This window comes from Neoarius graeffei, chromosome 2, assembly GCF_027579695.1.
Source record: "Neoarius graeffei isolate fNeoGra1 chromosome 2, fNeoGra1.pri, whole genome shotgun sequence".
Lineage (NCBI taxonomy): Eukaryota > Metazoa > Chordata > Actinopteri > Siluriformes > Ariidae > Neoarius > Neoarius graeffei.
Genome location: NC_083570.1, coordinates 104,912,493 through 104,927,585, shown reverse-complemented (window position 1 = coordinate 104,927,585; position 15,093 = coordinate 104,912,493). Strand labels below are relative to the sequence as shown.

Genomic DNA, 15,093 nt, shown 5'->3' with positions numbered 1-15,093 from the left:
CCCCCTTCTGACTGTGTAGATGTCCTCATCACACCTGTTGTCTGTCTTTAACCTTGAAGTATGACGTTTTTTCACATCTTCTGTGTACCTCTTGGATTCTTTGCATTTTTGTCTCAGTTCATTATTGTCTTGGTTTGGAGAATTTAACTTGAGTTGAATGACCATACCATGGTGCATAATGGTAACTGGCTCACAAGAGGGGTAACCAGGTTTTTCATAGGTCAATCTCACCGGGGGTTTTGGTTTCCTCAGAGATTTCCGGAAGGTAGAAGACCTTTCACTTTCACTTCTTGCGCTTTTAGATACTCTATCATGTCTGGCTTTCTTCAATAGGGGTGAGCTTGCTCCCCCTTCTAAATCTTGTTCTTCCACAAACTCATCATGTGTGTCTGGTACTTCAAAGTCTGAATGAGAAAGTGCAGCATCTTCAGACAATTCCTCATCCTCCGGTTTTGTATTGGGCTGATTTTGATTTGCTTCCGCCTCAGATTTTCCATCCTCTTCAGAGCTTTCACTCTCTTCAGAGCTTTCACTACTCTCGCCCTCCACAGAGTTGTGACTTACAATCTCCAGCTGTCTCCTGACCTCATCTACGTCAAAATCTGGAGGATTGCGGACAGTTGCATACTCTGCATCTGATGAAACTGTCACTTTCTTCTGCTGGATCAACAAACTTACTTGTTTGTGGACGTTGCCGTGTATGCTGTGATCTCGTGACAGGTCTCTGAGTGGGGTTGGCATGATCTGAGGGGTTGGATATCCTGACCATATAACCAATGGGCAAAAGATGGTCTCGATGGAGAGTTTTGACCACACCTGTGCCATGCTCTGGTTTGACCTTGTAAACTGGCAGATTGGGCAGTTTCTCTACAACAACATACGGTGTTGATTTCCATCGATCTTGAAGTTTATGCTTGCCTTTTAGACCCACATTCTGAATGAGGATTCTGTCACCTTTCATCAAAGGTAAGTCTCGCACACGGTGGTCATAGCGTGCTTTGTTTTTCAGGTGACTCTTTGTAGCAGCGTCAGATGCGAGTTGATAGGCTTTTTGCAACTCTTCCCTCATCCTGGCAACGTACTGTTGGTAAGATGACTCACTTTCACCATTTGGTGAGATTCCAAAACAGATATCAATGGGTAACCTTGCCTCTCTTCCAAACATGAGATAATACAGTGAGTATCCCGTGGAATCATTTTTTGTACAGTTGTATGCATGCACCAGGTAAGTGATATGCTGACTCCAACATTGTTTCTTTAGTGTCCAAGGTGCCGAGCATTGCTAAAAGTGTTCGATTGAACCTTTCTGGTTGTGCATCCCCTTGAGGGTGGTAGGGGGATGTTCTTGATTTTCGGACACCAAGCATGGACAAAAGCTCTTTGATCAGACGACTTTCGAAATCTCGGCCCTGATCTGAATGTATGTGTGCAGGTAAGCCATAGTGCACAAAATACTTCTCCCACAATACTCTTGCAACAGTGATAGCCTTTTGATCTTTGGTAGCAAATGCCTGCGCATAATGGGTGTAATGATCTGTCACTACTAACACATTGGCAACACCTTTTGAGTCTGGCTCTATCTGCAAAAAGTCAATGCATACTAAGTCTAAAGAACCATTACTTGTTATCTGATTCAAAGGCGAGGCCTGGTGAGGGAGTGTCTTCCTAGAAACACATCTTCCACAGGTCTGAATGTACTGCTCAACCTCAGCTGTCATCCGCAGCCAATAAAATCTGTCTTTGATCAGTTCAGTAGTGCGTTTCACTCCCATGTGTCCGCACTCATCATGTAGAGACCGTAACACCATAGGGCAGTATCTTAGTGGCAAGACAAGTTGTTTGATTTGCTTTCCACGCATTTTTTCTTTTATGCGGTACAGCAATCCATCCTTTAATTCCAACTTGCGACTTTCTCATAGCAGCAACACCGTCTCGGGTGAGTCATTTTTGAAATGAGTCAGCTTGTTATTGTTCTCCATTGCCTTTTTCAATGGCCCAATTGCTGGGTCCATATCTTGTGATGCCTGAATCTCTTTCGGGCTCAGCTGATCAAGAGTGTTTAGGCTCAGGTTAACAGGGAACACATAGGCTTCTGGTACCGCTGCGGCAGGAGCTCCCAACTGATCCACCAGTCTGTCAGGCACATCTGCCTCTTTGCTGATGCAGGCTCGCTTGCAGAGAGCTTTAATGCCAGCAGGTGGAACACTAGTCCACTCTTCACCCTCCTCTGGAGTGTACTGTCGAGACAGAAAATCAGCGTCGATATTGTGCCTGCCAGGACGATAATGGATGGTGAAATCGTAGGTGGCCAGGGCGGCAAGCCAACGATGTCCGACTGCACTCAGCTTGGCGGAGGTCAACACATATGTTAACGGGTTGTTGTCAGTTCTTACAATAAACTTGGCACCATACAAGTAATCGTGAAACTTGTCCACGACAGCCCATTTCAATGCCAAGAATTCCAATTGGTGGACTGGATAGTTATGCTCGGAGTCTTTAAGCTTCCGACTGGCAAACGCTACTGGCCTCAGGCCCTCAGGATATTCCTGGTTTAGGACAGCGCCTAACCCATTCATACTGGCGTCAACATGCAAGATGTAAGTATTTGTGGGATCAGCGAATGCCAGCACTGGGGCATTAATCAAGCAGTCACGGATTTGCTCAAAAGCCTCCTGGCAGACTTGAGTCCACTGTTCTCCAAAGGGCTCTGATGGTTTGAAATAGACTTTGCTTGAGTCAACAGTTTTTTTGGACTTAGGGTCTTGCCAAGTGGGGGCATAACCCTTAGTGAGTTCGGAGAGAGGACGAACAATGGCGAAGTAGTTGGCAATAAACCTCTGATAATAACTGCAGAATCCAAGGAAGGACTTGAGTGGCTTCAGGTGAGTAGGCTCTTTCCAATGTTTTACTACTGCTACTTTTTCTGGATCAGTAGCTATGCCCTTTGCAGAAACAATATGACCCACATACTTGACCTGAGGCTGACAAAATTGACATTTGTCAATAGAAACTTTCAATCCGACCTCTTCCAGTCTATCCAGTACCTTGAGAAGATGTTGCTCATGTTGTTCAAGTGTTTTGCCAAAAACAATATCATCCAGGTACACCAGGGCTTCTAGAAGATGCATGTATCCAACAGCTTTTTCCATTAAGCATTGAAACGTTGCTGGTGCTCCTGTGATTCCCTGTGGCATACGCTCAAATTGATAGAACCCGAGAGGACAGATGAATGCCGTCTTTTCTTTGTCCGACTCAGCCATCTCTATCTGGTAGTAGCCACTGCATAAGTCTAACACAGAGAACCATTGGCTGCCTGACAGAGAGTCCAAGGCATCGTCAATGCGTGGCATTGTGTACTGGTCTGGCGTGGTGCGATTGTTGAGTGTCCTATAATCAATACAGATTCTTATAGTCCCAGTCTTTTTGTGGACTACAACAAATTGGCGAAGCATAGGGGCTTCGGGACGCTGTGATAATTCCAGCGGCCAACAACTGTTGTATGTGCCGCCGCACATCATCAATGTCTGCAGGGGCTAGTCTCCTCGACCTTTCCCTGAAGGGTCTTATTAATAAATCGTACATATATTTGTTTTATCCAAAACACTTTTTTTCAACCTAAATATTATGAACTCTTTAACAAAACTAATATACATATACTAATTTTTATGAACTGATTTTTAAATGTTACACAGGGTTACACATGTCTACGTTCAAGAGAAGCAGCATGTGCGCAGTGTTGCCAGATTGGGCGTTTTCCCACCCAATTGGGCAGTTTTAAGTGCATTTTGGTGGATTTTGAACATATTTTGGGCTGGAAAACGTCAGCAGTATCTGGCAACACTGCATGTGCGAGTCAGTGTTTATATAGGCTTAAATTCTGTTACTGAAAGTATGTTATGTTTACAGTGAAGGACTGTGTGCACTTTGCATTATTTTTTTACTTAATACAAGAAATTAATGAATGCCAACGTTTTTGCCAAAATGGTATTTTATTTTCCATTGTTTAGGCAGCTTCAGCATCATACTGTGAGATTCTGTTCAAATTGTTTTTTTTCTTCTATGAAGCCTGAGCCACGGTGGTGTAGTGGTTAGCGCTGTCGCCTCACAGCAAGAAGGTCCGGGTTTGAGCCCCGTGGCCGGCGAGGGCCTTTCTGTGTGGAGTTTGCATGTTCTCCCCATGTCCACGTGGGTTTCCTCCGGGTGCTCCGGTTTCCCCCACAGTCCAAAGACATGCAGGTTAGGTTAACTGGTGACTCTAAATTGACCGTAGGTGTGAGTGTGAATGGTTGTCTGTGTCTATGTGTCAGCCCTGTGATGACCTGGTGACTTGTTCAGAGTGTACCCTGCCTTTCGCCCGTAGTCAGCTGGGATAGGCTCCAGCTTGCCTGCGACCCTGCAGAACAGGATAAAGCGGCTAGAGATGATGAGATGAGATGAAGCCTGAGCTATTTATTTTATTAGTTTATAATTATTGTTTAATTTAGTCTTCAGGAGAGACTGCCTGCACACAGTACTAGTATTAATAGTTTTTTTTTCTTACATGAAAGCTGAGGCATTTATATTATATTTTAAGGTAACTTCATGTTGTGCTGTGAGGTTCTATGCACTTTAACTTTTGAACCAACAGGAGCATTTGGATAAGTAAAGTCTATTTTTCTGCATTTTTGTAGTCCTGGTAATCTTTTATATTGGTAAAGTTGTTTATAGGACCATTTCTCAGTGTCTTTTGTATTTTAATCAATAGTTTTTCAGTAATAACTTAATATTTAACATATCACTCAATTTTAATCACAAAAAGAGAAAATCGCAACAATTTCTCACAACTTTCACTTCCTCCCGCAATGTAATCGCAACAAAAACCTAAAAACACCGCAACTTTCATTGCAATTTTTTGGAAAACCCCCCGCAACATAAGACATTTTAGCCTGCAACAATCACAAAAAAGGCCCGCGAAATCCTGGGGGGACTGATTATTATTATTATTATTATTATACATTTCTTCATATCAGCATTCTTGAAAGCCAATGCTAGCTTACCCGCGACTCAGTGCTGTTAGCACAGCAATCCGGTTACCTTCCAGCCGGTGTAGCAGTAGTGTTAGTGAAGACCAATGCCAGCTTTCCCATGACTCGGTGCTGTTAGCATGGCAGTCCAGTTACCTTCCAGCTGGCGTAGCAGTAGCATTAGTGAAGACCAATGCTAGCTGTTAAGATTGCGCTGCGTGCTGTTCAGATGCGTTACCAGGAGATCTCCGAGGACAAGAAGAGAGCGAACCACATGAGTTAAATCAATCTGGTTTATTCTCAGTCGTGCCCTAACGCGCAGCTACGTCGGGGCTTTATATACTCTTCGTAGGGAGTATCAGCAGTGGAAAATTATGGAATGTGCTTTGCACACTCAGTATCAAGGTCACACAGGAGTTATGCACAGTTCAACAAGATGTTTCACACAAAAACATAGACAAAATCAGGATATGAAACAGGAACAGAACATATGAAAAGTACAAAATGTACAGAGCAGCGCGTATTATCTCTGGCCTAAAGTTAACCCTAAACTGCTACACTACACGACAGTCACCCTTGGGCCGCGCATTTACAAGAGTAGGTTTAGGAGTATTCAGGATTATATTCTTACAATCCCCTCTTTAATACTCTGACGCAAGCCCAGAGTATTATTCACACCCCAGTCTTGGCCGACACAGGGACATAACCTGTGTGCGAGATCATCATATTATATATACGATCCATGCAACAACGGAAAAGAAACGGGCCACAGGCTGAGCCATGTCATATTAACCTCAGAGTAGTTAGACGGGGCTATTCGGACCGGAAAAGGATCGCTGCTGTCATGGGGTAACAAAGAACACACATAACAGGGTTTACTCATATTCATTGATGTTTTTACAGTGAAGTTTATATATTTCCAAAACTCGTTATCCCTTGGGTCCCGGTGTATTGCTTGTGCGGGTAACCCTGCCCCAAGCGTTGAGATCAGCACGATGATGAAGAAAGTCATACTGGTCACTGACTTTGTTCTCTAATGCTCACAGGGTGCAGACGGCGAAAAATGTCACAGGCTCCCGTGCTTTTCAGACTCTTCAGCCCAGAACTTTGCAAGACTCACCAACCATCCCCTCTTTGTAGATCAGCCGAAACTGGATTGCTCCAGATGCTGGAAGGGGATCCCTGAAAAGGCCGTCAGCTATTGTCACAGCAACTTTCTGAAACACAAAAGTCTGTTAAGCATCAACAATATAGATTTCTATTACATTGGAGCCTTCTTTATTCTGCTGGCATGGATCCACTGTGGAAAAAGGTCCGTTAGCACAGCCGTGCGAGTTACAGCGAGTACATCGGTGGGCCCACTGTAGGGTGACTCCTCCATGGGAGCGTTTAGTTTAGCGAATCTCTTTACTAAAACTCTGTCCCCTACCTCAAAGGGGTGAGTGTGTGCCTCTGGAATGGGAGGCTTTTTGGAATTTACTCTCGCCCAATACTCATCCAGCACCCGCATGAGACCCACCGCGTACTCGCTGAGATGTACTTCAAGATCACCCGTTCCTATAACCTGCATGCCTCTACGCCAAGGGACAGGAAAGGGGCATCCCATGACGAGCTCGTACGGAGATAAATTGTCGAGAGCGACCTGAGCAGTCATGCGCATATCAGCGAGGACCAACGGTAAAACTTGGACCCAATTTTTCGTGCCTGCGTCTTGCATAGCCTTACGCAACTTACCCTTAATTGTTCTATTCGCGCGCTCCACAATGCCAGAGGACTGTGGATGGTATGGGATATGAAAACGCCAATTGATCTTGAGGTCTTTACATAGCTCCTGCGTTACCTTAGAGGTGAACGGCGTTCCCTTATCAGAGTCAATTCCTACCGGAAGACCGTAACGTGGGATAATTTCCTGTGTAAGTTTGTTCACTGCTGTTCGGGCGTTCTCTTTGCTACACGGGAAAGCCTCAATCCACCGTGAAAATTTGTCAATCATGACCAAAAGGTATTTGAACGGGCCCTGCTTTGGCATGTGAGTGGAGTCGATCTGCCATTCTTGGAAAGGCGTGTCGGGTATGGGAAGGTGCTGATGTACCGCGCCTGGTTTAGATAGATTATTCTGGGCGCACGTTAAACACTTGTCCAGAATGTTGTGTGCGTCTGTGTGCAAATTATTGATGCAGAATGTTCTGTTCATATCCTCCACTACCCCTCTTCGGCCGCGATGAGTGGGACCATGGAACTCGCGGACGAGAAAGGGAGTACAGTGACGAGGTAAACAAAGACGGCCCTGTGCGTCAAGCAAAACGCCACTCTTCTCTGTCGCGCCCTGGGCGTCCCAGAACTGCGTATCTGCCACAGAGGCCGAGGCCTGGATAGAAATGAGATCTATGTCAGGTAAGACAGCGCTAACCATGCGATCAGTAGAAACTAAAGCGCAATTAAAGCCTGGAGGCAGGACACCGGATGCGGCTGCAGCTTTAGCGACTCGATCAGCGAATGAATTGACCTTTACTTCAAATGAGTCCCCTCTTGTGTGCACGCGTGTCTTAACAATGGCCAACGTGCACGGAAGGAGACAGGCGGTGATTAAATCAGTAACAAGTGAAGAATGAGAAATGGGCTTACCGTCGGCTGTCGTAAACCCCCGAGACGCCCAAATGCGGCCGAAGTCGTGCGCCACGCCGAAAGCGTAGCGTGAGTCGGTGTAAATAGTAACGTCTGTGTCTTGAGCCAAAATACATGCGTGAGTCAAAGCATAGAGCTCCGCAGCCTGAGCAGAAGAAAAAGGCAAAGAATGAGCTTCAACAATTTCATCAGGGAGGCGACAAACAGAGTAACCACACAGGAACACACCATCCGCAGGGCGGGAACAGGAACCATCTACAAAAAGAGAATCGCCTGTGGAAAGAGGGGTGGAGTGTAAGTCTGGGCGGATGCTAGTCTCAAAAACGATATTAGAAAGACAGTCATGTGAGTCAAACGCAACATCGTCATCCTGTGAGTTAAGAAGACGCTGAAGAGCGTGGGCGACAGAATCAAACGACGAGGAGGGCTTAACAGTGAGATGCTCTGTGGCCAAAAGAATAAACTCATAGCCAGAGCGACGCTGAGCAGACAAATGCTGAGTGCTAAGATTCCGCAGGATGTACACGACGTCATGTGAAGTGTGTAAAATGAGCGGATGCGACAAAACAAGTTTTTCAGCGTCCGTGACCATGAGAGCACACGCAGCAACAGCCCTAAGACAGCCAGGAAGCCCTTGTGCCACAGCGTCAAGAGTTTTAGACAGAAACGCGCAAGGTCGCATGCCCCCCCCGTGCTCCTGAGCCAGCACCCTAGAGGCGGTCCCCCTCTGATTGCACACATACAGGTGAAACGGCAAACGATAGTTTGGCAGCCCGAGAGCAGGGGCGGAGCACAAAGCTTGCTTCAGAGCCTTGAAGGCCGTTAGCATGTCCTCAGTCCAGACCAGGGGCTGAGTCAAAGGATCTGAGTGACTTATAGCTGAACGCAAACACTTGTCATAGATTGAACAGTCAGGGATCCATTGACGACAGTAATTGATGAGGCCCAGAAATGCCATGAGAGCGTGCTTGGTTGCAGGTACCTGAGTGTCCATAATGACTTGAACGCGTTCCGGGCTAAGCCTCCTGGAACCCTGGGAGAGGTCATGTCCCAAGTAGCGAACAGTTGTGAGGCAAAACTGCAACTTCGTGCAGGAGACCTTGAAACCCTTCTGCGCCAGGAGTGTGAGGAGAGACAATGTGGCGGCAGCACAAGCGTCTTGATCCTCCGCCGTTACCAGAAGATCATCTGCGTACTGGAGCACCGTGGAGCCCCGGGGAAGACAGAGATCAGCCAGCGCGTCCCGCAATACGGCAGTGAAGACCGCCGGTGAGTCAATGAAACCCTGTGGCAACCGCGTCCACGTGTATTGTCTTCCCCTGTGTGTGAAAGCAAACAGGGGCTGAGTCTCATGGCCCACAGGAACACTGTAAAAGGCAGAGCACAAATCAATCACAGAGAAATAAGCATGGTCACACGGAATAGAAGACATAAGAGAAGGAACGTCAGGGACCACTGGAGCCACGGGAACGATGAGTTCATTTATTTTACGTAGATCTTGAGTGAGGCGCCATGTGCCATCCGGTTTTGGGACCAGGTTCACTGGGGTGTTATACGGGCTGACACAAGGAACCACGACACCTTGCTGCAAAAGAGATTATAGAATATTGTCAATACCATCGAGCTTACTAGGAGACAGAGGGTATTGTTTAACATAAACAGGTGTAGAGTGTTTAATAACAGCTTCATACGGAGAGCAGCTCACAGAGCCCACATCGTCCTTATGATCCGCCCACAGGGTGTTAGGAAGAGCAGAGAGAACAGGGGAAAGAGCTTGGGACGTACAAGCAGCGTTCAGAATGTTATGTGGCAGCACAGAACTGGATAGAGCAAAAACATCAGGCGGAGCACCGTCTGGGGTATCAACAATCATGTGTGAGCCACTAAAGGAGATCGAGAGTCCGAGAAGACTCATGAGGTCGCGACCTAAAAGATTAAAAGGGCACTCTGGCATAAAAATGAAAGAGTGTGAAAAACGCAATGAAGGGTCCAGAGTGCAGATGACAGGTAAGGGTGGTGTACAACTAGAGTCAAAAGGAACCCCTTCTATCCCCACAGAGCTAACAAACCGTGTAGATAAAGGACCCTCATAATCCCTCCCTACTGAGGACATAGTGGCCCCAGTATCAAGTATAAACGGATACTCCCTTCCTGCCAAACACAGAGGCACAAGAGGGAGCTCCGCGTTATGAGGAGAGCTAAAAGAGAGATTTAACATGGCAACGGCTGTGGATTCCGTACCCTGGGGGCAGCCCTATAGCGGGGCGTGATAGCGCTGGTCCTGTCCGTTATTCTGCCGATAGCCCTTAGGTCCGGGATTCTGGCCTTGCAACACATCCCCTAATTCTCCCGTCCTACTCTGCTCATCCCTCCGCCGCGCATGGCATTCCCTCATCCAGTGGCCCTCCTTTCCACAATAGTGGCACCTGCCTGTTTTCTTCCGGTTCCCACCCGACGATGTGCGAGGCCCGGTGCGTGTTTTGTCATTATTATGACGATACAACCCGGGGCCCTGTGGGGCCACAGATAAACATGCTTTATTAGTCTTACAATCTAACAACCCATCACTTTCCATTGTCCTCAACCGTTCACCCGCTTGGCGAAGGACCAAATGAGTCCTATCGCTCAAGTGATGTTTCAAAACGTTCTGAACCTCAGGGCGGCAGTTAGATAAAAAGGTGGACAGGAACATTGGATTGGGTTGAGTCATGTCCAATTCTAACCCACCCAGGTGCTGCCAAACTTCACCAAAACGTTTCCAAAAGGCCGACGTCACTTCTGACTTTTCCTGTTTACAGTTAGTAACCTGCGACAGATCACGGTTCGCTTGTTTCATAGCCAGTAAATACCTAGTTAACTGCTCACGCAGGAGCTGCAAAGCATTCGGTGTGTCCCTCCAAAAAAAATGTCGACACGGTGCGCTGACGCGGACGGCCACCTTCCTGAGCCGGAGCTATTTCTTCCTTTATATTCATAGCGACGTCATTTCTAGGTTGCAACACATCGACTATTTCGAGCAAACGCTCCTCATCATATAATCTGTGTCAACTGATGAGGTGTTCAAGTGTGCGAGCTGATCTGAACAGAGCTGCCAGACATACACATACAGAGGGCTTCCAAACCCATACTGCACACCGCACATTTCACTTACTTCAATAGTTAGTCCATCTGGAATGGATGTGAGATTTACTTCTAATTTGCACATTAAATCATGTGCTAACAAATTTACTGGACATGTATATGAGATGAGGAATGAGTGGGACGTAACTATTCCTCCCTCGCTTTTACATGGGAGGTTGACTGAGAAAGTTTTGGTTTTGGAATAGCCTTTAAAACAGGTCTCGGGGTGTAAACACCCTTTGATTTATCCCATACCTTCTTCATGTCAAACCATTTCTCATACCCTGCGCGCATATAAGGGCGGTCCCAATCCGGATCGCCTAAGCTTTCATAAATCATACGGTGCGCTGAAGCAAGGAAACCTGGATTAAACGTCCCATCACGGGGATACAATGGAATCTGAGGATTTGCCTCCGTCCACCCAGCCAAATTGTCCAGCCACGGCGTAACGTAATAGCCTAAACCACACTTATTCATCCATTCCGCCGGGGTGTCTGTGACCTCAGGTTTAGGATACGAGCCCCCCATCGTACAGTAAAGCAAACGGATCTGAACAGAAACAAACAGCAGATATTTATCTAAATTTCTATAGCGCGCTCTTCCTGGACTCGAACCAGGGAAAACAAAGCCCTCCTTAGGGCACTACACAAATTTCTATAGCGCGCTCTTCCTGGACTCGAACCAGGGAAAACAAAGCCCTCCTTAGGGCACTACGGAACTACTTCCAACCAGGTAGTCAATCAAACATGTCTTACCTGATTGAGAGTATCACGTCGGGGTCACCAAATTGTTAAGATTGCGCTGCGTGCTGTTCAGATGCGTTACCAGGAGATCTCCGAGGACAAGAAGAGAGCGAACCACATGAGTTAAATCAATCTGGTTTATTCTCAGTCGTGCCCTAACGCGCAGCTGCGTCGGGGCTTTATATACTCTTCGTAGGGAGTATCAGCAGTGGAAAATTATGGAATGTGCTTTGCACACTCAGTATCAAGGTCACACAGGAGTTATGCACAGTTCAACAAGATGTTTCACACAAAAACATAGACAAAATCAGGATATGAAACAGGAACAGAACATATGAAAAGTACAAAATGTACAGAGCAGCGCGTATTATCTCTGGCCTAAAGTTAACCCTAAACTGCTACACTACACGACAGTCACCCTTGGGCCGCGCATTTACAAGAGTAGGTTTAGGAGTATTCAGGATTATATTCTTACACTAGCTTACCTGTGACTCAGTGTGGTTAGTGTGGCAGTCCAGTTACCTTCTAGCCAGTGTAGCAGTAGTGTTAGCAAAGACCAACTCTAGCTTACCTGTGACTCAGTGCGGTTAGCGTGGCAGTCCAGTTACCTTCCAGCTGGCATAGCAGTAGTGTTAGCGAAGACCAACGCTAGCTTACCTGCAACTTGGTGCTGTTAGTGCGGCAGTCCAGTTACCTTCCAGCTGGTGTAGTGTTAGCAAAGGCCAATGCTAGCGCAGTCAGGCCGATTATTATCATCATCCATCCATCCATCCATCCATCCATCCATTATCTGTAGCCGCTAACACTGTGCAGGGTCGCAGGCAAGCTGGATTCTTCTTCTTATTATTGTTATTATTAAGATAGCCTTTATTGTCATTGCACAGTCACCCATACAACGAAATTGACATGCCACAACTAAAGGTGTATTAAAAACAGATAAGAACAAGAACATGCATAAAATCGAGAACACATATAAACCAAATATTGGTCATGTCATGAAAATGGAACAAATAAATAAATAAATAAATAAATAAATAGATTTGAGGTAGTTAAAGGTGGAGTAGGATATTTTTTTCAGGAGTATTTTTTAACATATTGCTTGAAAAGCTCCTCACACCCATGTTGCAAGCAGTACAATAGAAGGTTTGACCCAAAAACGAAATATGTGAATCCAGTCTCCAGTGTAAAATAAAGGAAAAACGCCATCAAATCCTATCGAGGTAACCACCTCACAATGATTGGATACTGACACGTCAATCAGACTGAAGCCCGCGAGCAGCCCCTCCCTTCTGTGTGTGTGTGAGAGAGCGAGCAGCCCCTCCCCCAAACCGCGCGCTGCGAGCAGAGTGTCACAGAAAGCGCAGGATTTTCTCAGTGCGCTCCCTCCAAACAATGGGGATTTACACGAAGACGGAAGGAGATATTCACAAAATTCTTTCACAGTGAGCGCCACAAGGCTCTCCTGAACACAGTGATAATTTTTTTTTGTCTGTAGTGTAAAAAATGAGGTCACTAGAGCGAGTTAAAAACGAGTGACTTTTCTGCCAAGTTTATAATGGGAGTCTATGGGGCTGCGCGCCTGCCCTCTCCTCACTTTCAGGCATCTCATTTAAAAACTGTAAATCCTATCGTGTAGGTAGACACATTGTGTGAATCAGGACAAGTGTGGCTACTACTTTTGAGAAAATTATGTGTGTGGAGTGAAAATTGGGGCTGAAAACACAGTTTAAATGAGAAAGTTTGAGCTATTTTTCCAAGCTCTCTACACTCTAACTTAACGAGCTCCACTGATGTGTAACGCAATAGACACCCATTATAAAGCCGGAATTTCTCAGGCTTTATAAGGGGGAGGAGGAGTGGAGATGCGGGGGGGTGGGAGCATGGCGAGGGCAGGCGTGTTTCTTTTCAAAATATGGCTTGCGGGAACCGTTATTCCAAAATCTCGTACTCCACCTTTAAAAGTTATTGCACTTCATAAAATACCAAAGAACATTTTAGCAACCCATGTGTGTATTAAGTGTTCTGACAGCCCATGGAAAGAAACTGTTTTTCAGTCTGTTTGTTCTGCTCTTTATGCTCTTGTACCTCCTTCTAGAGGGCAGCAGGCTGAGCAGGTGGTGTCCGGGATGGAGGTGGTCGCAAATGATCTTCCTAGTTCTGGAAAGGCATCGCGAGCTAGTGATGTCATCCAGGGAGGGCAGAGGACAGCCAATTGGCTTTTCAGCTGACCTTATCACCCTCTGCAGCTTTTTCTTGTCAGCTGCTGTGCAGCCAGCATACCACACTGTGATGGAGAAAGCCAGCACACTCTCGATGGTGGAGCGGATAGAAGGTCACCAACAGCCTCTCCTCCAGTCTGTTCCTTCTGAGGACTCTCAAGAAGTGGACTGTTGGGCCTTCCTCACCATGGCTGTTGTGTTTGCTGACCAGGAGAGGTCCTCAGAGATATGAGTCCCCAGGAATTTAAAGGTGCGGGCCCTCTCCACGCAGTCTCCATTGATGTAGAGGGGAGCGGGGTCAGCTTTGTGCCTCCTGAAGTCCATGACCACCTCCTTTTGTTTCTTGGTCTTGATAGCCAGGTTGTTTTTGACACACCACTCTGCCAGCTGCTGCACCTTGTCCCTGTAGGCCAACTTGTCCCCTCCAATTATGAGCCCTACCAAGGTGGTGTCATCCGCAAATTTAATTATTGTGTTGGTGGGGTGGGTTGGAGTACAGTCATGGGTGTAGATGGCATACAGGAGAGGGCTCAGCACACAGCGTTGTGGAGAGCTAGTGCTGAGCATGAGGGTGGAGGAGCTGTGAGTGCCGATCTTGACAGTCTGTGGGCGGTTTGTAACAAAGTCTTTGATCCAGGCACAAGTGGCTGAGGGAAAGTCCAGGGCAGTCAGCTTGTCCACAAGGATGTCAGGGATGATGGTATTAAAAGCCGTGATGCAATTGACGGAGAGCATCCTTATGGTGGTCCCCGGCTGTTCCAGGTGGCTCAGAGCAGTGTGGAGGGCTGTGGAGATGGCATCATCAGTAGATTGGTTTGCTCTGTATGCAAATTGGTATGGGTCAAAGGCAGGAGGGAGGCAGATTTTAATGTGATGTGAGATTAGTCTCTCATAATAATAATAGTAATAATAATAATAATCTTATTTTCCCTGTGTAATTTGCTTCATTACTTTTAAAATCAACATCGACAGCTACACACAATGGAGCGACCTAGCAGCCAAAATTCTCCCAAAATCTTCTGTTTTTAACAAAGCAAACCTGGCGGCCATGTTTGTTTACAAATTGTCACTGTTGCTTGCTAGCGCAAATGTTTTACGTCTTCAACATGTGATGTTGTGTTGTCTTGCACGCTCATTCTCCACTGGGTAGAGTGGCATAATACATGAAGGGCATACATACATAAGCAATATGATGACAATATTGCATGCTATCAATAAACCCACGAAAAGGGAATGGAATACATGTTTTTATTCCATGGAAAAAGTGGCTTGTATGTATAATAATTGTCAATGTTTTCTAGATTGTTGAAGCACTGTGTGTATGAGCAAAATGTTTGTAATAATGTAGCATGAAATATTGCATTTATTTTATGTATTCTATTC

The 15,093-nt window shown here is 46.2% G+C and overlaps 1 protein-coding gene across 2 annotated transcripts; it reads right to left on the bottom strand.

Annotated features, from left to right (window-relative positions):
- Nucleotides 1-6,228: 6,228 nt before the first annotated feature.
- Nucleotides 6,229-12,006, bottom strand: LOC132882085 (protein NYNRIN-like). Of its 2 annotated transcripts, XM_060915317.1 has the most exons (3): nucleotides 11,504-12,006; nucleotides 8,611-9,213; nucleotides 6,229-7,773 (listed from the first exon to the last, which is right to left on the bottom strand). In XM_060915317.1, the coding sequence occupies exons 2-3, from the start codon at nucleotides 9,058-9,060 to the stop codon at nucleotides 6,265-6,267; spliced, it is 1,959 nt and encodes a 652-aa protein (XP_060771300.1). In that variant the 5' UTR covers nucleotides 9,061-9,213; nucleotides 11,504-12,006; the 3' UTR covers nucleotides 6,229-6,264. The 2 variants fall into 2 exon arrangements, with proteins under 2 accessions (XP_060771300.1, XP_060771299.1); XM_060915316.1 differs by having other exon boundaries at nucleotides 8,611-11,669.
- Nucleotides 12,007-15,093: the final 3,087 nt, after the last annotated feature.

Excerpts from the sequence above, each read along its gene's own strand:
- LOC132882085 (XM_060915317.1), bottom strand. The coding sequence starts at position 9,060 with ATGTCTTCTATTCCGTGTGACCATGCTTATTTCTCTGTGATTGATTTG. Across the intron at positions 7,774-8,610 it reads AAGTCATTATGGACACTCAG|GCTGCGGAGCTCTATGCTTT; the intron begins GTACCTGCAACC and ends TCTTCTGCTCAG.